General features: G+C 39.8%; 2 protein-coding genes across 5 annotated transcripts in view; both read right to left on the bottom strand.

Moving 5' to 3' along the window:
* DNAH10 (dynein axonemal heavy chain 10) overlaps window positions 1-5988 on the bottom strand; it is a gene marked incomplete at both ends in the record, with an annotated part of 54070 nt that extends 48082 nt beyond the window's left edge. Inside the window, 7 exons of the mRNA XM_080628813.1 lie at window positions 145-375; window positions 1092-1252; window positions 1954-2158; window positions 2441-2556; window positions 2923-3022; window positions 3810-3931; window positions 5748-5988. Coding sequence (XP_080484939.1) covers window positions 145-375; window positions 1092-1252; window positions 1954-2158; window positions 2441-2556; window positions 2923-3022; window positions 3810-3931; window positions 5748-5988 — 1176 coding nt within the window. The remainder of the gene's footprint in view (window positions 1-144; window positions 376-1091; window positions 1253-1953; window positions 2159-2440; window positions 2557-2922; window positions 3023-3809; window positions 3932-5747) is intronic.
* Window positions 5989-6995: 1007 nt separating this feature from the next.
* Window positions 6996-24117, bottom strand: ATP6V0A2 (ATPase H+ transporting V0 subunit a2). Of its 4 annotated transcripts, none has more exons than XM_080628282.1 (20): window positions 23894-24117; window positions 22529-22607; window positions 21071-21168; window positions 20149-20286; window positions 19554-19654; window positions 18593-18719; window positions 17736-17818; window positions 17298-17391; window positions 16766-16978; window positions 16068-16218; window positions 15189-15328; window positions 14064-14221; window positions 12442-12532; window positions 12025-12143; window positions 11383-11593; window positions 10735-10854; window positions 10380-10499; window positions 9024-9141; window positions 8253-8424; window positions 6996-7390 (listed from the first exon to the last, which is right to left on the bottom strand). In XM_080628282.1, exons 1-20 carry the CDS (start codon window positions 24008-24010, stop codon window positions 7288-7290), a joined length of 2553 nt encoding a protein of 850 aa, XP_080484408.1. In that variant the 5' UTR covers window positions 24011-24117; the 3' UTR covers window positions 6996-7287. The 4 variants fall into 4 exon arrangements, with proteins under 4 accessions (XP_080484408.1, XP_080484409.1, XP_080484410.1 ...); XM_080628283.1 differs by having other exon boundaries at window positions 10735-10764; XM_080628284.1 differs by lacking the exon at window positions 22529-22607 and having other exon boundaries at window positions 23894-23898.
* Between the last annotated feature and the right edge of the window lie 20 nt (window positions 24118-24137).

Raw genomic sequence — 24137 nt, 5'->3', positions numbered from 1 at the left:
AGCCTTTTTTTATATTAAATATAAAAAGCTAGAGTGTATCTGTTGCTGATAGACAGTAAAAAATAAACAAGAGGTGATCATATCATCAGAGAAACCAAACTCAGGTAACTACAGTTAAATTTCAGTTTTCTTCAGGGTACATACCTTCAAATGGCGTTCAAGAGTTGCAAGAAACTTAACGTTATCTAGAGCTTCTGCATGATATTTTCTGAGGTCACTTAAGACTATCTGTAAATCTCCAATACGCTCAGACTCAGCTTCCTGTAAGACTTTCACGGCTTTTTGCATTTCTGGAAGCTTTGTCTGTTCAGCAAGAGCTCTTAGAGTATCATTTCTTTCACGCCAAAAGTCAACTTCTGCAAGTGGACCATTGCCCTAAAAGTAATGTGAAATGAAATACAAATTCTAAATTACATTATGCCAGAGTGAAATCCTCTAACCAGGACTTTTGTTCCTTCCTTTCACGATGCTGTATGAGAAAAAAACTGATATGATTCAACCCTGCAAAAAACACAGACCGAAGATCCTTGAAATCAAAAGTTTTACACATACAGAAGGGAATTGCTCATGGGAGGTGTATCTGTGAGTCGGAGCTGGAGAGTCCATGCTTGCAAAAAGCTTATGCACAAGTAACTTTGTAGACATAAAATCCCTGAGTATTTGTAATGGTATTAGTCATAAGTGTTTGTAGAATCACAACCTTACAATTGGAATTTCTTTTGAGGGATATGACTTTTTTCCAAGCAAAAATATAGTTGTCTATTTAATCACTGCAGCTTTTAATATTTCACAGTTCTTTAGAAGAGTGCAGATAAAAGTGCTTTTTACCCACAGTTATCCTGTATGGGTAGGATCTGCCCTGAGTTACTTCATATTCTATTTATAATCTATTTCCCAGAGTCACACAGTTCCTCACTACTTTTGTTCCATTTGATATCAATTAGTAAATGGCTTCCTAACAAACATAAAGATGGATGAGAAATGAGCACCAATCATTCAAAGAGATCATGGTGGGGAAATGAAGTAACGTCTCTGGGAATAAAGGAAGCTTGACATTATAGGCAACATTACAGTGCTATAGGCAACATTACCTGTGGAACCTTTTCCAGTTGTTCCTCCAGAGCTGCAGATATTAATTTCTGCCAGGTCACTGCACAGCTTTCTAGAGATCTAACCACTTCTGGAATTGTGACAAGGACAGTCACTTCCCTAGTCAGATTTACAGTTGGCATCTCCAGTTTAATAGCTCTTACTGGAAGAAAAGGCACATAGATTTAACTGTATTGTTCTGTCAGCATTGATAAAGTAACAGTACTGAAAACGTTTATGCCTTCCCTTTTGTTGGCTGCTTGAGGATAGGTAACATACCCCCTGCTCTGCCTACTTCAGAATATAGTAAAATACAGCCAATTGCTTGACAGTTAACACAGAGCAAACTAAAATACATTCCTAGAAATAAATGAAAAGCTCTCAGCTTTCAAACCTTAAGCCATTTTCTAACTCTTAAAAACTAGGATTAGGGTTTTGCTGAAGATTATCAGTCTGCCTACTGTTGGCCACTACATTCTCCTTAATGGCATGACAGTAGCCCCTGTCAGAGAGCGGATGACAAACAATGTGTGAAAGTCTCATTCTCTCCTACTTTTTATACCCTGATATGGCCTGAGTTTCTGCAACATTGGTAAGCAATGAAGCATATTTACCCTCTCTCCTATTCTCCTCCAGACTGTTAGGAAAACTATCACTGACTTCATCCACTTCTCCATACTGCCTGCTATTCTTGAGGGCAGTAAAAATACTGCTGTTATCAGCAAAAAGAAACTTTAATCAGGTCTGGAGCTTCCCCATAAACTGTAGGTATTTGTTATTCTCTGTAAAGCCATGCCTAAGTGAACCTCTTTCTACTGTCTTGCACTCTAAAGACCAGAGTGCTGGCACAGACAGAACACTCACCTGCAATTTGTTGTGTAGTCTGCTGCTCATCCATTTGAATCTTGTTCCTCATCTGAGTTTTATAGTATTCCATAGCCTGGTCTTTCTTTTCTGCAAACTCAGTCTCATGTAAATTCCTTTTTTCAGAATCTGTGTTTTCACTATCTGGATGAAATGAAGTTTCCCCAGTCTGCTGCTGACCATCGGAGAGAGCTGCTGAAAACATCTATAATTCAAACAAGTACCACAGATTAGATGGTTCATATTAAAAAACACTCTTAAATGTTTCTCATATAGGGCCAGGCAATGAAATAATGCCCATCCCCACATTTTTACAAAAAATTTGGGAACAAAATATCAAATAAGGATTAACAAAACCTCTATTTGGCATATGAGAGTCACTCATTAAATGTTAGCATTTCTTATGCATAGTTCATCTGGTCTGCAGACTACTAAATAGGCAAATCACTCAGAAACATTCCATATATAAAAGCTGTAACACACTTACCTGTGGGACAGCATGCTTTAGCATCAAAAGAGAATCATCAGTCAGTACACCAAACTGTATCACTTCAGGAAGAACTTCATTAGCTTCAGCCAGGTCATTAGGTTGAGTAATACTTTCTAAACAGTATATAAACAATTAGCATAGATCTGATTATTTGATACAGAAAGCATAATGTCCTTTCCATAGCCTCGAACCACTCATACTGCTGCTTGGTGAGCCCCCTTAAATGTTTATGTTGGAACCAGTCACTGGCACTACATTGAAGTTAACATACTGTTGAGAGTTCCTGGAGATAGGTGTGGAAATGCCTGTTTGCCTTAGTGTAGAAGCTGCTTCCTACGGGGCTGGAGCTAGATACTAAGGTCTGACTGAGACCAGAACCAGTTATTCCAGATGCTGGAATAATTATTGTCATTGCGTTTATGAACTACCAGAACAAAACACACTGCTGCTGTGTATCGGAATTTGAGTCGGGCACATACCATTTGTGTCCCTCAGAAAATACACAGTAGAATCCGACACAAAATCTTCAGGAATTTCGTCAAGAGCCACAAAAAAATGCACTTTGTCATCCTTTTGTAGCTGAAATAGAAAATAAAAAGGAATTCTGACTATTCCTGTTTGCTGCCACATTTCTTAACAGCAAGAAATTGTTTGCCTGCTGTAAGCAAAAGGACAGAATCATTACTTTAACTCCCATATCTTCACATTGCTGTCAAAGAAAACTACTAACATAAATGAAATTCTACAAAATCACTCAGCTAACAGTAAAAATCATCAGCTTTAGAAACAATGTTGACTTCCAGACCAAGAGAACTAAAAGCTTTAGTGCTTGAAACATGGGAAACCAAAAAGCACTTACATGCTTGCTCCTCCATACCTTTCTGAGAATGTACAAGTGCCTATTCCCCTTCCACCTGCATCTCAGTCATAAACCAAACCTAGTTACAAACCCCAGACTCCATCCTGACCAGCTAATTATGTAAAACAGGTAAAAAACCTTTTGTTCACTGTTCCTTACATGCTCCTGTCATGATGTCTTTAGCAATTATTTTAACTGGAACTTTTCTTTTACAAGCAGCTCTGGGAATAGCAAATGTGACACCCGAGTAATTCATTGCTGCATTTTCTCACCCAAAGTCTGACTTTTGCTAAGTAAATTACCTTTACAACGTCTTGTCAGCCACTGTCAGAGGTTACAGTACAGGCTAGTGGTTTTGAACGGAAATTCCCGTTCCTGCAAAATGTTCTGTTCTGCTCTGAGTTGCTCTGCACTGTACCTCCAGTGCAATGTACCTACCACTTCATTTGTGTCAGAAAGCCAGCATCTTCATCCCCACAAAGGAACAGAGTGAAATGCAACACTTACTTGAGGTGCATGCTCCACACTGTCAGTTGTAGATCTTTGCTCCAGTCCAGACCCACCAGAGACAGCTGATATAGCTTCTTTGTCTGTAGATTGCAGAGATGCCTTGCCTTTCCGAGTCATCTCTAACAAAGAATAGCACGAGAGAATTGTTAAAGAACAGATATTCCATGCATATAAGATGAATCCTTCCAATTTCCTTCTCAAACTAAATGACAGCATTTTCTTCCATCTTCAGCAACAGGTTTCAACAACCAGCCATCCAAACTTGGTGTTAACTTGTACATTTAACCACAGGACAGCACTTTTGCTGAAGAACTGAATCCAAATAAGCAAGTGACTCTACTGCATTCCACAGGTAATTGGTCTTTATTTAGAATATCCCTACCAGCATTTTCCAACACAAATTTGATCGCTTATGACAAACCAAGTAGATTAACACAATTCAAAACCACTTTGTAAAAGGAAATGCAAATAATTATGGGTTTTGTCATGCCAGATCTATGATGTAGAAAATGTTTATAGTTATGTCATGCCTAAGGAGTGATGGTGAAGATGCTGCAACACAGAAAGAACAGCATGAATGCCAGAGCCAGTCAAGAATTTCAAACTTCATTTTATGCTCTTTCAGAAGGTGCATCGTGTCTTCCTCCCCTGTCAGCACAGGCTTCTGGACACTGAAGAGAAGTGGAAAAGGCATAACTGCATCCCCAACTGGATCTTTGTGTGCTGATATTATCAAGCAATAAATAATTCTCTCTGTCTTACCGCTTTTGAGTGTTAACCTGCAGCATTGCAGCCGCCTCCATTCAGAGGTGCAGAGGAGGAAGTTGAACTGTACCATTCTTTCAGTCTACTTACACCCACCCCGGGCTTCAGCACTTAATTTCTGCAGTCCTACCCTTTTTGCACAGTATGCACAAAATGATTTTATGGCTGTCAAATACAAGGCCATGCCTCTGCTTCTGCAAGTACCAAGTTTCAGAAGCTTGTGGGAGTTACACCAGATACAGCAGAAAACTGAACCTCTCAGCCATAGAACATCCCCTTTTCCTTTATTCTTGTCCAGTTTTTTGTGAGAGGCTTATCTGCAATACTGTGGTTACAGCACTGGACCAACCTTAACACTTTACAGGATCATCAATTTCAACTACATCAGAGGAAAGAGAAGAGCTTGCAGCTCTCAAGCAAGGGGAATTAATTCATTCCTACAAAAGGCAACGTATTCATTCTATTTATGTTAATAAAACTAATCTCTAAAGATCTGAAATTCTAAAGCCAGTAGAAGATGTCACAAAGACTGGATGGAAGATGTGTGTTTGTGAATTGACTTGGTTCTTCCCAACCAGTCTCCTTCTTCCCCTCTGTTTGGCAAGAGCCAAACTAGGATAGCTTTCTTTCAAAGGCACATCCTGAGGCAGAAACTTAAGAAAACACAGAATCAGGTCCGCTGCCTAGAACAAGAAGCTGTTTGTGTTACAGATACGGCTGAATCTGCTTTAGAGCCATGTTAGCAACTCACATTCAGCCCCTGTGGCAACATGGCCGCCAACAACTACGCTTTGGCGGCTCAAAACACCTGTTTCCTTCCACACCACAGAGGACGCCATTTCAGTGACCTGCTCAGGAAAGAGGTGACCTCAGCCTTCCTCCTGCAAACTGGTCTGTGTCCCCCATACTGCACGCACACAAAATGGGGGGAAGGCATGATACAACCGCTCTGCAGTGGGGATGGTGCAAATCCCACCAGGGCACAAACAGAAAGATCTGGAAACGGGTGGCACAGGAGATCAGGACTGGACACGGCCCAAGGGATGGAGAGAAGGCAAAGGGGTGAGGACAGGGATAATGTGTTCATTACGGGCTGGGACTCAGTACATAGGACAAACAGGGGCCCAAGGGGGGCACATGGAGCTGGGCAGGGAAGGACAGGCACCTCACCCGCTCCCTCCGCACCGTCCCCGCCGCGCCGCTCGGCCCGCAGCAGCAGCAGCACCGCGCCTGCCTCCCTCTCCTCGTCCCTGCCTTCGGTGGTGCCCCGGTCGAAAAACCGCAGCACCGTGCGCGCCTCCTCGCCATGGCCACGGCTCAGCAGCTCCTCGAATGGCGCCGGATGGGTCAGCCCCAGGGCGGCGAGCGCTCGGTCCCGCACCCACTGCAGCCGCACATCGTCCGCGCTCATGGCGGCGACCCCCGAGGCCCGGCCGACGCCTCCCGGTGGCCACAGCAACAGGGCAGGGAGGAGCGATGGCAGCGCCCGCCTCAGGAGGCCGCCGCGCGCGGGCGGTCGTTTACCTCAGGCGGGGCGGCCGCGCGGGCTCCGTGCGCGCCCGGCGGGACGGGACGGAACGGAACGCGGCCCCGGGACACGTTTCCTCATGGCAGCGTTGCCGGGCGCAGGGAAAAGGGCAAGGTACAAAGAGCGCAGATGAGGTTTTATTCAGAATTGGTGTGAAACAAACGGCTGTTCGTGGGGCACAGGTGTTAAATGGTGGAAGTATCCCCATGTTCACACTGATGCAAATAACACAAAATGAGTCCTTTCCACCTATTCGGTATAAACTTTGGTTCAAGAACATCAGGTAATGCTGTAAGTACGTCCTTACATGGGGAGAAGCTCATCCTTTATTCCCTGTACAAAGTTATTCCTAGGAGTAGGAATGCTGCATGGGACCCACGAAAAATATAACCTGGGACAAAAATTCCTAGTAGGCAGTTGGATTCTTTTATTTGAGTCCACAACGGACAGTGTAAAAGCCTTGGTCCATGGCTTTTAACCATCAAGGTCACTGCAAGTGATGCACTGCACACAACTGGCTTTGTGGAACAGCACGAAAGAGCTTCTTCACACAGGGAAGTAAGGGTTTAGCTTCCAGCCCCCACTTCCAATCCTGCCTCCACTTCCATAAAACATTGCTGCGATGTTATTAAAGTAATAACCGGGCAGAACTCAGAAGTTAACATTTCCAGTGTAATTTTAAATAGGGGCAGAGGGCAGTGTGTGTGTAAGTTTTACATTCCATAATCCTGACACTGAAAACACACTGCATTGTTCCTTAAGTAGATGAGATGGCATCTTGCTTAAGTAAGTGAGTAGTAATGAATGTTTAATGCGATGAAGAGTAGTTCAGACAATGTAAAAGTAACCATTCAAGAAAATAAACAGCCTCAACAAAAAAAAGACACGTCTACACTGGGTTTAGGACAAGCAGTAACAACTTTTCTTTTTTTTCCAAGAATAAAATTAATTTACAACATTAGTTTATCAAGAAAAATGTACATTTTATATCTATATACTTTACAAGATGCTCCAGCTCTGCTATGTATTCCTATGGGAGGTATGTATTACCGAAGTATTTGGCTGCATTATAAGGCAATCAGTGGAAAAACACTTTGTTCTACAAGCAACCATTCAGAGGTGAGATCCAATCACATGATTATTTGCAGACAATTCCAACCGCTTCTGCTGACAGCAGCCAAACTATGCTGTATCATCTTTATTAAAATGTGAAGAAATGTGCTTAAAAGAGAAAGGTGTAAACTTGTATCCTCCACCAGAGTAGAACTTGTTCTGAAATTCCACCCTGAAACGAGAAAAAAAAGCCTCTGTTTAATCCAAAAAGACCGGTTTTCAAGGGACAGAGCTGTGCAACGCAAGAAGCTGAACAAAACCAATCCTAATCCTGTCACGCTTTCTGTGCAGCTACTTCAGCTTCCTAGCACAGTCCCAGGCAAATTTCAGCTTGCTCAGAGACCCAAGCACACGAACATTGTGCTGTAATGGTTTGTTTCTTATTTCTTACTCATTTGTATTCTAGTTAACTGCAGTTAAGTGCTTTGCAAATACACAGTATCATAAGGACAATACTCTATAATGCATATAGCTCTGCTTTTTCCTATACTGTAGATTTCATTAGGGTTCAAACTAAATATTCTCTGCATCCACTCCGATGTGCAGGTCATTAATTTAAGATTAGAAAGGATTAAAACACTTAAGGGTTGGCAGGCCCACTTTCACAAAAGTCTTGCTGACTAATGTATATACGTGTTCTGTTGAACCAAATGAAACGGACTGAAGCCATTCTGTGATATAATCAAACTGAAATTAAAAATACCCACATTACTAATATTCTGTAGTGCAAAAAACTGCAATAGTATACATCGAATGCACTCACAGTTTGCACCAAAATGAACTCTAAATGTGGCTGAGGTTAATACACATTGTAAGTCAATATAATATTTGAATTTACTAAAAATATTCCAAAGGGACAATCATATTCAACTAAAAAGCTGTTTATTTAATATAATTAAATAAATACATTACAGTAGCATGAGGCTGTTCAAATTTATGTTTTTATTTTTAACAAGGCACCTAATATTGACACAAAAATCCCTCTTAAACAAGCCAGTACATGCTAAAGTGGTATAAACAGAAAATTAACTTACCAGTGAAGTCGTATAGCATGGAGAAAAGCAGAAAGCCCCTCCATGACCAGAAGAATAAAAACTGTTAGCACAGCAAAAAAGGCTAGAACAGGGACTAGCAGTAAGACACCATAGGTCGTATCCACACGGAGACCCACTCTCATCACCATTTGCCATAGAACTTCTGATAACTCTATAAAAAACCAGATTTCCTAACTAGTGTTGACACTGGATACATGCACACAGTGAGCTACTCTGACCTGCACTCTAGTTTAAACAGTACTACAGGATCTGCTGAACATGGGAACTATAAGCAGTCACCCCCTTTCCTCCACACCCAAGTTAGTTGCCCTTCTCCTTCCCTCCCCTGAAATACTTAAAGGTACATCTCAGATTCAAAATAAGATTCACTGCTGGCAACATTTTAAACCATGACACGAAGACAACATAAATACTTCCAAACTAGTCAATCAATGCAAACCAGGAAATGGTACTGTGACTACTGGTTCACCATTATGTGAGGAAACACTGTGCTCAGATAATGGGCCTCTTTACAGCACAGAGCACAATCAATGAAGAAAATCACTACATTCCAAACAGTGTCACAATTTTAGCTTGGGGCCTTTCCACAGATCATGATTAAAGAGGGAGTATTTATAAATTAAGAAAAAGATCATTTCATAGATAATTTCACTTCAACAGGCCAGCCTCCCTGCAACCAGCATTAAAAATCAACACATGAAAAAAACCAACTACCAACCAACCAAAATAATAAAGCCCCCCCCCACTTACGTGCATGAGCAAGACTTAATGCCCAGAGTCTCAGATATGAGGCTGTATTAGAAATACATCCCAGACAGTATTCAATGGTATGAATTGCTTGATTCATAAAAATATCTGCAAAATTAAACTAAAACATAAAAATACATTTGTATCCATTTAAACAACATAGTACAACATGAGAGAACAAAAACACTGATCTGCAAATCTTAATACACATGGAAGAAAATTTCCATTAAGGGCTAAAACACTGATTTCATACCAAGTAAAAAAAGATCAGCTATGTTTGAGATCCCAACTACACAGGCAACATTAAAAAATTAGATGCTATGGTTTCCCCATTAGTTTCCCCAGTAACGTTATGAATAGATAAAATGAATGCAATTTATGTTTTCCACTAGGAATATGATCTAATACTTGAAAACTCTAAATAGTAAAAGCAGCCATGGTTCTAATTCCCATTCTATTGAGGTTGTGAGTTTACCATGTCAATTTTTACATCTTTAAAGCCAGGATTAATCATTAACAATGCTACTGACAGAAAAATAACTAAAAATAATACTGTAAACTCATACTTGTTCAAGTATGAACAAGTATATTCATACTTGTTGCTAACAAAGAGTTCCAAGATTAATATTACTGCAAATTTCAATGCTTACTTTGTATGGAACAATGACACGTTTTATTTAAGCAAACAATTCTTGTATTTTCTATAATAAGAAGCACGAGTTTACTACCCCAGTGAAGCAAGTCCCATATATACATACAAGTCTGCACATTGGGAAACAGAAGCAATTTTTTGTCTTTCAATTCACATGGACTCAGTGGAATCAGTTAAGACCTTTAAAACTTGCTCAAACTAAACAACAGCAACAGCTGTGGAATGTTGCCCATGACTCCCAACCCCTTGGAGCAGTAATCCTCATCACAAGATGTTATTTGCAGACATAGAAAGACTTTTGTCTGGATGAAAAGCCAAGATTAATTAACAGGGAGCTGGGCAGCCGTCCTCTTGCCTTAATTTTAAGAACCCATAAAACCATACAAAACCCATGATTTTTATCCCACTCTTTAAGTGAAGAAAACTGGCCTTAGATGCAAAGCCTATAGATACAAATAAACCACTCCTCTGTTCTCCACTGCAGACACACTGTGGTTTACTGTAGCAATCTGAATGTACCAAGAAATAATGAGACAACAGCACACACAAAACAAAGTAAATTGCATTCAGGCATTAAGGTCTTTGTAAAAGCTCAGCTGATTTTCTTGAAAACCTGTATACTGAGTCCCTGGAAGTTATCTTCTTGATTTCCCACTTCTAATTTGCTTTTAAGGACATACAAAATAGAGATTCAGTAAAAACATTACCTCCTCTCCTTCCACCTCTCTGTGCCCACTGTCTGAATGACTGCTTCCTTCTTCTACATCGTGACATCTCAACAGAGAAAGTTCTTCTTCGCTTTCTTTTCGAACGAGCTTGTAGCCACTCTACAAAACGGAAACGTGTCATGTCTTCACATGGACTGCCAGTGTTGTGTTTAAAACTTAAAGTAGCTACAGGCAAAGCAAAAAGAGAGCTAAAGGACTAAAGTTGTATTAGGTGTTACAGTCAAAAACTTTCCAAGTTGAGTAGAACTATATCTCGTAAGGACACCCCTTGCAATACAACACCAGCTGAATTCCTCTACACGGAAGAAACACTCAAGTGTCTCTCAATACTTACCCTGTACATTCTAATGCCTCGACCTCCACTCTGCAACCAATATAAATAAAGTGGTTTGCCAAAAAGCATTACGGGAACAGAAAGAAAAGCAATAGTAAGTAAAAACCTCTGCAGAGGTACCTGTTGGAGGGGGAAAGAAAAAATGAGATTAGATCACAGATTAAGAAGTTGCAAAAGCCTTCCCATTTTCCTTTAAAGGCCTGTTTGAACATAAGAAAATGCTACTGATTTCAGTGAGCATGTGCTCCAAACTGAACACACATGCAAGTGTTTTACTTAATCAGACTCTTTAATTAGGATACTCTTCAGGACTGGGTTCTATATTAAGGCATTACTCATATTCAGTTTAGTAAGATTATTTACAGCAAATAGAAAAGCATCAGAATTACAAGTGTGAGACTGTTCTCTAGCCTTAATTTTAACCTGGGAGATCTTGTTCTAGAAACAGGTGTTTTCACAAGTCACTACATAAAATTGTACAATCAGTTAAAGAGTATAAATATGTTGCTGAATCGTAATGTGTATTGAGTTTCCCCTTAGGCTGATAACACTCCCCTTCCCAGGAGACACTCAGCCTTTCATAACTGGCAAAGTATTATCTGCACAGGGGACATGGGGTCTTCAGAAGCTTGTAATGAGACTGCTAACCTGTCCGGTGTAGAAGGGCTCTGTTTCATCACCGGTAAACAGGAACATGTTAATAAATTGAATCAGAATACTAGGAGCAGATGTAGAGTTCTCTGCAGAGTACGCCAACCATTTGAAGAAGATCATAAACACAAGGTAGCCAAAGATGCACATCATGAATAAAAGTTCAGGAAGAAAAACCAAATAAATATTATACTTCTTCTCAAAATGTCTGTAAGGAAAAATGGGGATGGAGGGAATGAAAAATAAGTTTTACAAAGAAAAATTGAGACAAATACAAGGTCCAAACATGATTACAATAAAACAGAAGAGTACCCAGCACTGTTAAACAGCAGGATTGAAATTACAATCCAGAACTGATTTCTTCATATTCAGTGAAATTTTAATCAAGTATTTCAGTGGAAATCAGGACCATCAGAGGTATGGATCTCAATTTAGCAATAAGTGAAACAGAATCTTAATTAATGTCTTTAGATTTTTTGGCATAACACTGACCCATCATCTTATTTATGTGAAGGACGACCTCAAATACTACTATGCTGGTTTTAAAGTTGCTCCAGTTTCTCTTACCAGATCAACTGTTACAATCCAAGACTTGACAAAACCTACAATGTTAATATTATCTTAACTTCGTGTACTTACAAGTGGTTAAATACCCCCAATACAACCCCAAACGTCATGTGAGTAACTCCAAAAATCACAGACATTTTCATCTTGAAAGAGTTTAAAAAACTGAGACGGTTGCTTGCCAAATTCCAGATCTGAAGAAGAGAAAACAAAACCAGCATTAAAGAACAGTGTAATAGGAGGAATAAAACTGTGTCCTTTCTCTATAGGACACCAGAATTCTATCTCAAATGGAGATCACAACTGAGATTTAAGTTTTGTGAAAGTAGTTAAATCTTGGACTTGTGAAGGGAAAAGCTCTTTTTCACTGGCGAATGCAAGCAGAAATGTATCTTTTCCGTAGTTTGATTTATCCTCCTCATACACATAACAAAGCCTAATTTACAAATGTCTGATCACCACAAATGGATAATTTAAACAAACAGAACTAACCGGATCAATTCCAAAGGGATAAGCTCCATTGTATACACCAGAAACATTTGGATCCAGTGCTAAATAATGATTAGACTTCAGATCCTCAAGACTGCAGAGAAAGAAAAACACCATCAGACCTGACATGTTTCAACATAGTGACGACATGTACTTTCAGTCAGCACGACGTTGCTCCTGCTTTCCTTGATATGACCTACTCACCCACTGTAAGACTTTTAAGAGAATAAAAGGATTTCTAGGCACAAAGGGCCTAGATTCTAGAATAGATTCTAAGAATAGATTCTAGAAATCTCTAGAAACTCACAGTCTGGGCTTAATTCACACTGTCTTTGAAAGGGAAGTTTCTGGATTTTATTCCTCATTCCCCTAGAATAGAAAGTTTTATTTAAAAAGCTCACAATTTGGTTTCATATAAAATTCACTAGTACCCAAAAATAATTGGCATCTTCTTTCCCTTTCCATTTGGGTGAGTTTCCACTCTAATAACGCAAACACAACCTCTTCACATTTTAACCAAAGTCACTGGTTTTGACTCTATTTTAAACCGCTTCCTGGTTTTGAGGTAAAATGAGATGCAAGATGTGAACACTTAAATACCAAAGGGTCATGACACCTCACAATGCTGAGGTTATCCCACTTCATGAAAAAGGAGGTTTGAAAATTCACAGAGCCTACTTTCTTCTTAACTATCAAGAAAAACTGCAGAGATTAATGATTGATGGGTAATTCCATTGTAAATTGTGGATTTCTTTACAGTAAATGCTAATGCTGTTTGGTTGCTCATTACAGAAGCATGACCTAGGACAAATTTCTCCAAAAGTAGCCCTGTATTTTCTATTCCTTTCACACTCTGATACATACAAACCTCTCCTGGAAAATACAGGTTTTGTTTTGGAAACAAAACCATCAGCATAAAGACAAACCATAGCACAGGAGGCAGTGCACTTCTTATGAATAAAAAGAATACACGAAACAAAGTCCTATTGCCTTCTGTTAGGATTTTTCAATACTACTGAAGTGTGCAGCCATTCATAAGAACACCTTTGTGAAATCACAAAAAACAAGATGCAAAACACACCCAAGATGATTTAGAGACTGAATAAACCCTCAAAATACCACTTCATAAAGTCAGCTGCAAGTTCTTACTACCAATTAAAAGATCCTATACCAGCTGCAGTTTTTAATCACTACAAGTTATTAGCTAGCATATAGCATTATTTGTTCCAGAGAAGACTGATGGTCATCTATACTAAATGATAACACCCTAGAAAATGTTCCAGGTGACATGTAAATGCAGTAAAGCAGCACTGATAAATACAAGACTGACCCAGTACACTGACTGAATTAAATATTCAAATTCTAATAGTGGTTTTGCAAGAAATGGTGCTGTCTGGGGACTTCCCAATTTAAGATAATGGGAAATTTGGGGGTTTTTTTAAATAACTATTCCTGCCTTTTTTTATTCTAAGCTTAGATTGATCACTTGGCCCTTAGTGCACTAAAACTTGCTACCTTACTACTTGCAATATAAGGATGGTTAAAATGGGTGAGCAAAAGGATTAAACTGTTGCAGGAAGTACATTTTTGGTTTAATGGTATAGCACACAGAGGCTGCTACTCACCGCCAAACCCTCTGTTCAAACATTGCGGAAACATTCCATCCAGAACCAAATAGGTTTACTGACTTTGAAAAACAGTCATTATAGATCAATCCAGTGTATACAGAAAACAGACCCATCAATAAAAGAACGTATCGGCCTTCAAATAACATTCTCATTATCTGTAATGTATTGGAAAGAAGGTAAAAGGAGAGATCATCATCTGCCATGTGAACAACTGTGATCTGAACATTTCTAAGAGAAACGCATTTTTGCCATAGAAAAAATTCTAAAAACTCTTGTGAACAGTCATTAAGGAATATGAAGAAGAGGCCAATACAAATGTAACACAGGATTTTGCTTTATGCACGTGAATATGCAATTTACAATGTCAGCCACCAAATGAGCGTAATTCAGCTCCCCACATTCACAGCTTTATATGACAGCAATTTACACATAAATCACGACATGTGCTAGAAAACAGAACAAGCAGCAAGTATATTCTGAAAGACAATTGTGGTTAAATTGAATGCAGAGAACTGAAGTCTCCATGCAAGCTCCCATGACAAACTGAGACTTTTCTCATTGGCACCATTACACTTTTTAATCCACGTTTCCTTCCTGGAAAATGTTTTCACTGGAAACTAATTTTCAAGAAGTTAAGACTTTTGTAGCCATTCTTAATTAAATATAGTTCTAATGAGAGATGCAGGTGTTCCTGCATTCCAACCCCATATGATTCAAAAATTACTTGAATTTAATATATTTCAAACTACAATTTGTTTTCAGAAACAGGAAAATGAAATTTGAATAATCATTTTATCCTCAACATTAGTCACTGTAATCACACGCTGTAAAACACACACATCACTGAGCAGCCCTAACAGAAGGAAAGATAAGCCCAACAGTATCTAGTAATCTTTGTCAGTCTTTCATTGCAACTTGATTATTTCTGCCCTTTCAAATAAAAGTGAATAGTTTGTTAAAGTATCACACTAATCTTGAGCAATCAAACGCAGGAAATCCTGCAACAAAGGAAAACCCCAGTCTAATACATGTGCTATAAATAGTATTTTTCAGAAACACAGTAACTATTCAATTGAAGGTATCTTGCTGGATGGGAAGTAAATTATTTGTAATTCCTCTTACCTCATCTTGTGATCTTTGTAATCGAGGGTGGTTTTCATACAGTATTGTCAGGAGTGCAAATATGAACATTAGCAGGCCATGCCCAAAGTCTCCAAACATAACAGCAAACAGGAAGGGAAAAGTGATGATGGTGTAGAGAGCTGGAATGACAAAAGAACAGATTTCAGGTGTATAGCACAGCAGATGACATCGCTCTCTGAATTATGCCTAAGCAATTCAACTACTTTAACCTCTCAAACACTTCTCAGCTTTAAGTTTGAAAGACATTTCATTCCGTACTAATAGACCTTTTCTCACGCTATAAATGTATCTCGGTTTAAAGCTTACTTATTGTGTATCCCTTAGTAACAAGAACTCTGCAGTGGAGCATTAGCTGGCAATTCTGAGGATGGCAATATGAGCCCAGGAAATAAGCCCCAAACAAACAGTTCTGTATTATAATGTACATTCTTATAATGTACAGTATGACAGAGTCAACATAGCTACAAAATTACATAAGGACATTAAACTAACTGGGCTGTACAAGTTGCATTTTTTCAAGTGATAAGCTCCATGCTTCAGTAAGATCAACAGCCATTATCAAAGCTTTTTTCCTCCTAAATAGCTCATGTTACCCAAAGTAAAATATATAAAGGAACACTATACAGCTATTATCAGTATCTTTAGTGCTAAAATAACTAATCAAAATAGAATCCCATCTTACTTTTTGGAGGACCATTTGTACTTCTGATAAGCTACTTTCATTTTAAAACAGCTACTCATAAGTAGTATGGTTGTCACCATTTTGCCTTTACTAGTGTCTAACACAGCAAGGTATTTAAACACTTAACAAGGGGAGCGGTAATGATAGCTCACAGTTCCCATTTCAGAAGGACCAACCTGGATTAACTTCCCCATAGTTTCCAACTCCATAAGCATCAACAATGTTTTGGAACCCTGAGGTGAATTTATTGGTGCGTATCAAAGTTGGAGGAGGTTGTGTTGTTGGGATGGTATTCATGAACGAAGAAACTGTAGCTCCACTCTTCCTCTAGTTATACACAGAAAGAAGACATTTATATAAAAACTCAGTGGATGCTTAATCTAACCAAAATGAACACACTTCCTCTATTAGCAGTTGCACTGATCCTGTAACATCCTTAATTTAAGCCCCAAGTTTAACATTTATCTCTTTGTGCCTAAAAACTTGTATTAATCTTTTCCTCTGATAACACTGTTTATGCACAGTGTTCTAATCCTTACTTTATATTAAACATCAGATGGGACTCATCACTCAATACTATAAAACAAAGATTTGCTACTAAAAATTCTCTCCTATAAAACAAGACAACAGAGCCTGCACACAAAACAACACAAGGGAATTAGCACCTCTGACTTGACTCCAAATAGCATTGTGAGCCCAGTCACACTTGGGTCCAACCCAGAAGTTATTCAAGGGAAAACATACTAAAACCACACACCACTACCAACCTCTATGACTTACTTTTAGCCCATTTTAAATAACTCTACAGATAAGGAAAGAAAATAATTAGGTCAAGCCAACAGTTTTAACACCAGCGAGCACTCAGCCGACTTACTGAGCCTTCCTCCAACGCATGGCGCAGACTTTGCAGATCAGCCACCGGACACCAGACCTCAGCAATTAAACATTTATTTGTGACATCAAAACTGCACAGGTTGAGTACATGATATATGGCTTTCATCTTCTTCACTTGGATAACCCATGTATAGACAGATTCAGAGGCTTTACACAAGACTTGGCGTAAGTAATCCTCAGTTTTATGCAGCACCTTTTCCCAAGAAAAAAACAAAAGGATTTAACTGAAAATATAACAGTGGTTTTGTGAAAGGTGCACAGAAAGAGCACCTACTATTTGTCCAGTGACAGATTACGTTTGCAAGAGAGCACACTAACCACTGCTTAAAACAGAAGGCAAGGCCAAGTACCTTGAACTTCAACAGACACATGCAACACCAGACCAGGGACGTGACAGAGTCATATGCAGATTCAAAGCCAATGTATTTTAGAACCATATTCATATATTTAATGAATATATTATTTTCTGTGGTGCAATAAGTACAGCAAAAGGAACACTGTTATTTACTCACAATATGAAGATCCTGAATACGAACATTTAGTCCCTCAACAACTGCCTCGCGCTCCTCCATGCTGTTTGGGTAGGGGTACACATGACAGTGATAGCTACAGGAAAACAAGGTTGTGTTAAATAACCAGACTAAACCAGAACAAATCACCCAGTCTCTTGCCCGAGTCAAATCTGCAACATGCCATTTAACAACCATGGAACAGATTCCACTGAGAGAGTCAGTATTTTGCCTGTGCTTAATAATGACTGCAGCTAAAATGACTCATACATTTATTTCTACATTGCATAATGATAAAGCTAGAGGCAAGGAAAGGGGCAACAAATTTAACTTCAGAAAGCTTTCCTAAAAATCAACACTAAAAATCAAGGAAGGGGAGAAACTAGAAAGAAAAATAACTCGGGTATAAAGAAATTACACATACGAAGTTTTACTTCTTACCAGTCACAAATCTTCTTAACTTTCTGGCCAATCTGTTCACCCCAATAGGATACTAAAAAAACAAACCATTTTGTGGTTTCACCCTAAAAAAACCCAAAGAAGTTGTTTTGATGAGGTTTGTATTTAACCAACTCTAACATCATACAGAGCAAAATAACCAATCTGATTAATGAGAAAAAGTTGTGTAAGTAGCATTAACTTTCCACCAATTTAGTGAAGATCAAGATATAAAATTGAAGTGTGCAAACATCTCGGGTTTTGCTATATCAAAGAAAAACAGAAACAGTTTTCAGGGAAAATAAGAGATTATATTTTATCATCTCAGAATTATTAGCAACAGTTTAAAACTTAAAATGTTACAAATTAGGCTTGAAGCATTTAGAAGTGTCAGATTAGGCAGCCCTAACTGCTGACTCACAGAAAGCAAATTCTTGAAGTTCGGAGAGAAAACTTCATGGAAGACCAAATCTACTCAACCTTTTTTTCCTTAACTATTGAATGAACAAGTAAAATGACTATTAAAAGGTCCATACAGACCTATTTAATAAATATACAAGCAGCCATTTTTGCCATGTATTTTGACCAAGGTAGCCAACCATAAAGTCACTGCTATTCCACAGTAAAGTTCTGCACTCATCAAGCTGAACCTTGATAAATTTAATTGCAATTCCAATACTTATGGTGGCATCAAGACCTCTAATTTTGAGGTCTGACACGTTCTAATACTTTAAAATAGTTTTCCCTCCAAGGGCACTGGGAAATAATTCACATTCAGTACAGGCAAAGCTGAGCACAGTTCTCCCAAACCTTATGAAAAGCACAAACAAAATAAACTGGTAGTTGTAACGTTTACTCACTGTATCTGGATCTTCCAGACACTCATCCAACTCTGCATACGTAAGAATAGTGTAGCCTTTACAGACTCTCCACAGCATTTTTTCGAATGCTTCCACTTTTGCCATGTGAACTAAGCCGGATATGAACCTATGGACATAGAAAATTGAAAAATAACCTAAAATCCACAAGAAGAACTAAAACCCCAAGAGTACATCATCACTCAGGATCATATAGTCACTAGTTTAACATCAGCCATCCCTAGTGAAGGAAGCATCACCCTGAATGGGAAGTAACTCGTATATAAAGTAGACTCAATTTCTATTTGTAAACAGACTGTAAGCCTTAGCACAGAACTAGAATCATATTTATTTCTTTCTGTGATAGTCAGGCTCTTAAATTTTTCTGGGTAAGATATTCTCCCAACAGTGCTGTAGATAGCAGTATCCATACATCATTTTAAAGGCAAGTAGGCAATACCATTAATCATAGAATCATAGAATAGTTAGTGTTGGAAAGGACCTTAAGAACATCTAGTTCCAACCCCCCTGCCATGGGCAGGGACACCTCACGCTAAACCACGTCACCCAAGGCTCTGTCCAACCTGGTCTTGAACACCGCCAAGGATGGATAACATTACATTTACAGCTGCCACTGCAAAGTGATTAAAACCCTGTGTTTTTCCTAGAACAGAGTTTGAACAGCAGCAGAACTGACTTAGGTACTTTCCTTACGAGACATACTCCTTGTGACAGTGTTTTTGGTGCTCTCCTATTAATCTCTTCAAATAATCCAATTTTGTTACAAAGGTACATTTGGGTCAGATTTTTACCTTGTCTAAAATGGTTTGGCTCATGTGAAATCACAACACTCATACTACAGTCCATCTTTTAGAAAACACCCCGTTATTTCCAGCAGCTCATCAAGGAGGTTTGGAACAGCCCACACTGACAACCTGCTGTATGCAGCCTGACCCATACCTACCCCAGCTTTGCACCCAGTCTGTGCATGCAGTTGTAATCCGCCAATGGCTCATTCTCCACAGAGGGAAATTCTTCATAATTTATATGTAACTGGGATTCATACTAGCAAAAGAAAGGAAGATCATTCATAGCTTTCAGAAAGAAAACAGACAACTTCCATTCATTTATTATTTTAAAGAAGAAAATAAGTAAATTATTTCAATTAAAAAAAACATAAACCCCTTTCCTGTGTTCAGTTCAGACAACAGAGAGATTTTGGGATTTCAAGTGCACTGCTCTTAGCAATGATAGTGCTGCAAAAGTTACATGGTTAATTTCTTAGCACAACTTATACATCAAAATAACACAAATCCACCTTCATTTGCAATTGGCATCAGCAGTAACATTCAGATGATTCATCAGAGAAATGACAAAGCCCCTCTGCTTTGCTATGTACATCAGCACGTTGTAACCCAGGAGCTTGCCATCTCTAGGTACTGAGCACAAATAACAAATGAGGTAGAGCATTGTAAAGCCCAACATCAAGTCACACACTTAACTAACAGTAGGCAATAGAAATGCCACGACACATAATCCTTGCCAAACAGGAGCAGTACCTCAGACGTTCTCCTGACAAATCGCTGTGTGACCTCCAACATGCACATGTATTCTGTCAGTTCAAGCAGGTTTTTCCTCAACTTTTCTTTGTTTTTAGTCACTTCCCTCAATTCTGTCTCCAGTTTTTGCAACTGTTCCTAAGACACGGACAAAAAACAACACAGAATCAGTGCCACTGTTTTGGAAACTGGGGGAGAATTAATTTTAAGCACATGTTAATTTGCCTCAATGACGGGTGTTTAAGCTCCATAGGTTTTACTCCCCAGTCTGCCAAAGATCGCTTTGTATTGAGTACAGTTAATCTTCCACTGGCACCTGTCAAGTCTTCTGTTCTGCTCCTAATTTGTGTCTAAGCTCAGTAATGCAGACTTGGAATCAGAACTTCAGCTAGTACAGGGTGGACTACACCTATCTATTATTTTAATGGAAATACAGCAAAACAAGAATATCAGTTGAAATTATATCTGCATTTTACAAGCTTCTACTTCTAACATAGAAAACAGCCCCAGGTTTTGCAAGGCAGCAAAACATGCAGAGCCTTGGGTACACAAAACTCCCACACACTCTGGAAATTTTGGATGCATGAGAAGAGTCTTAGGTAAGTCCCAAAGCAATAAATGAGGCGGAAGGACTGCATCTACAGACAGCAACAGTGTAATACACCAATCCATCAAAAGAGAGAGACAACTGCAAACCCCCTGAGTCAGCTTTGACCCTTTCACAGGAATTTTGTGTCAGTATCAAACCCTCACTAGCAGTCTCTGCAGTAACACTGGCAGAAAGAAAAGAAATTGGACAAAAAGGAAAGCAAATGCTCCTGTACCCCTCCTTTAACTTAAGTCACAAGATAGAAAGCAAGTTTGAAATAAAGTTCCAAGATCCAGAGCTACACTTTTGGCATCTGTTGCATGGAAAAGTTACCTGGATTTCTAGAATGTGCTTCAGCAAAGGGGCAGGAGGAGCAACGTCTCCTTCAGGAAGTGGAATATCCGCTTTTTTAATTTCTTGCACTAAATAGCCTGGAGTGAGAAGAAAAACAGAATCAGAAAGGAAACTGTATTGCCCTGTGCTTCCTAGAACGCTGCAGAGCTGACCTTCAGCTGTTCTCAATGGTGCTCATGGCACTGCAGCATCAGGCCTAAGCTATTTAATTAATTTATTTTAGCAACAACACACACTGTGGTCTTCAAAAGAGAGGGGCTTATGGAGTGCCAAGAATAAAACACACAGCACATCTCTGTCTTGGAAGCTTGCAGAAGTAAGCAATCTTCAGAGTCTTCTGACTGAAATTTTCCAACCACAAGTACTTTTTAAGAAGCTTTTACCGTTTCATAGTGTCTCTTTGTTGCTGCAAGATAGCACTTTCTGTTAACCATCTGCCAGAGACTGACATTTTGCTCATTGAACCATGTTTGGAATAAAAAGTGCTCAAATAAGGCGGCTTAAGCAACCTTGACAACAAATGCAACTCCCACTGGGCATGCAGCAACTAGCTACTGGGATGGTTTGGCATGACCAGCACATGCCTCTGATAAGAGATTCCAACAAAAAGAATCCTTCAATGGTAACTTTTCCTCAGGATATATTGAAGAAATCTGCATCTTGGCTGTAATGTTCCACATCCTCTTCTCTACTCATTAACTACCATGTGAATGCCATCATTTATATTGGAATTCAACAGTATTGCGTTACAGAACATGAAAAATGGACTTTATCTTATAGTCAAGATATTATCAAATAGCCAAAGTAAAGCTTCCCTTTTCCCAGGAGAGTTTTGAGCAGTCAATACTGAAATGGTCTCATTTATTAGCAGCACCATTAGCAGCTCTTCTTCACCTCTGAGCTTAAAAAATCACCCCAATCAGCATTCAGCACATATATGTTGTGTTGTAAGTCAATTTTACAGCTCACAAACCCACAAAACAGGGATCAGTGGGAAAACACTGGAACAGGCTGCCCAGAGCTGTGGGGTCTCCATGCTCAAAATCCCACCAGACATAGACCTGGACAACCTGCTCCAGCTGGAGGTTCTGAGGTGATCCCAAGAGATCACTTCCAACCTAAACAACTCAAGATACACTCAAAACTGCTGCAGCAGATCAAGACAAGTTAAGGAGTATATTTTAATGTTCTGATCCAATTCAGTACTATAGACAAGTCATCTTCAGCTCCAAAAAGCTACCTAAAGACTACATTTGAGTGTAGCTTGTGTATTTTTTCATACGTATGAAAACCTTACAAGATTCTAGAGTATGCAGACCATAAATACTGGGAAGGTTAAAAACCTGTAGCTGAAACCTTTACTGTAGTTCCACTCTAGTAATGTAAACTTTAATAATGCCAGAGATGAGAAAGGGCAGACATGAAAATCAAGCTCACCAAGTATTCGTTCCATTTCTTCACATTTCTTTACTTCATTCACAAATTTTCTCTGAAATACACTTACATTTGGGTTAAGCTGAAGGAGAAGGAAAAAACGCTTATTAGGTCTTAAAACCCCACAGCTATTTCTGTGGCTTTGTGGAGCCAATTCTGTAGATATTCTATGTGCTCTCTGTCTACAGGGTGCTTTTCAGCTAAGAAGGTAAGAAAACCTAAAAAGATTAAGAAGCCTCCAAGTAGCCAGGTTGGTTTTATCAAAGCAGAATTATCAATGCCTTTGCTAGCTTTACTCAAATAAGAAAGTAACAAGATCTACTGGAGACACCATTCCTAATCGTCTTCCTACAGTTTTAAAGTACCATTTAACAACTTCAAAGTGACAAAAAACCTTTCTACAAGGAAATTTTATGACATATTTCCACAGAATCTATTTGAAATGTTAAGTTTTATAAGACTTTTTCTACGCACATCGCCACATCACAAGCACGGAATGTCTCGAACTACTTATTCAGCTTGTAAATCAGAACCACTAATACGTTACTTCTGAAATAAACAGTGTGTCAGGTACCTGGAATGGCATCACAATGTTACACATAACCCCCATGTAATGATTCCTACACATCCACCTCTTCCTACCTGCCATATTTACTAATTAGTTGTTAATTTAAGTTCTCCCTACTTTCCCTACAATGATTTTGCAACCTATTCTGAAGATAACTTGGATGAAATTCCAAAGTCTCAGTCAGCAGGCAAAGATCATATAATTATGATGAGACAACGCAGTAACAATCTTAATAACTACCCAACCAATTTTATGTTAGTCAGGCACGTAGTTTCCTCCCAGGTGAATTGCTCCTCCAGGAAAAGACATGGTTTACAAACCAGCAACCTGTGATGTTGAACTAAAACCTACAGAGAGCCAAGATATTTCTATCGAGCTGTCAGTGGGGTGGACATATCTATTAGCTGTGCACACACACATGCAGACTAAAGTCATCTGCAACTTCAAGTGGGTAATGGGCTCTCCCATGGGATCCTACTGCAAAAAACCTCCCAAGTTTAAGCTACTTCTGGCAGAAAGGTGGGATACAGCATGCCCGAACAGCCTTGTCTACAGCCTCTGGGTAGCTGGGGTTCCACATTGACTTTCCATCACCCGAATGCAGTATGAGGATTAGCCCCAATGCCTGCAAGTCAGACGGGCAACGGAGCATCGGGCCATGGGAATGAGACCCTCGCCTACTCAACCGCGCTTCTCCCTGCTCTGCTTCCCCACCGCCGCTGGGCCCTTCAGGGTCCCTCTACCCCCTCATCCACCCAGAGAGCCCCGCCGGGCGCCCGGCCCGCGCCGCCGGTACTCACGTCTCGGAACTCGGCCAGGCCACGCTCGCCCACCTCGCTGAGGCACTCGTAGGCCGAGCCGCTCTGCAGGAAGAGCTGCGCCAGGCACATCGGCTCGCCGCGGAACAGCGAGCCCATGGCGGGCTGCGGCGGGGGGCAGCGGCGACGGGGCTTGGCTCAGCGCGGCGGGCGCCGGGACGGCGCGGAGCGGTGCGAGGCTGGAGCCCGCAGCCCGGCGGCCATGGCGGAGCGCAACGGCCCAGCC

The sequence above is a fragment of the Psittacula echo genome, assembly GCF_963264785.1.
Source record: "Psittacula echo genome assembly, chromosome: 13".
Classification (NCBI taxonomy): Eukaryota; Metazoa; Chordata; class Aves; order Psittaciformes; family Psittacidae; genus Psittacula; species Psittacula echo.
Note: the sequence above shows the minus strand (reverse complement) of the source record. Positions and strands in the feature narration are given on the sequence as shown.

Coding starts and splice junctions, on each gene's coding strand:
- ATP6V0A2 (XM_080628282.1), bottom strand. CDS start 24,010: ATGGGCTCGCTGTTCCGCGGCGAGCCGATGTGCCTGGCGCAGCTCTTC. Junction 19,655..20,148: donor TTGTCAGGAGAACGTCTGAG/GTACTGCTCCTG, acceptor TTCTTTTGCTAG/TATGAATCCCAGTTACATAT. Junction 10,500..10,734: donor GAGGCATTAGAATGTACAGG/GTAAGTATTGAG, acceptor TCCGTTTTGTAG/AGTGGCTACAAGCTCGTTCG.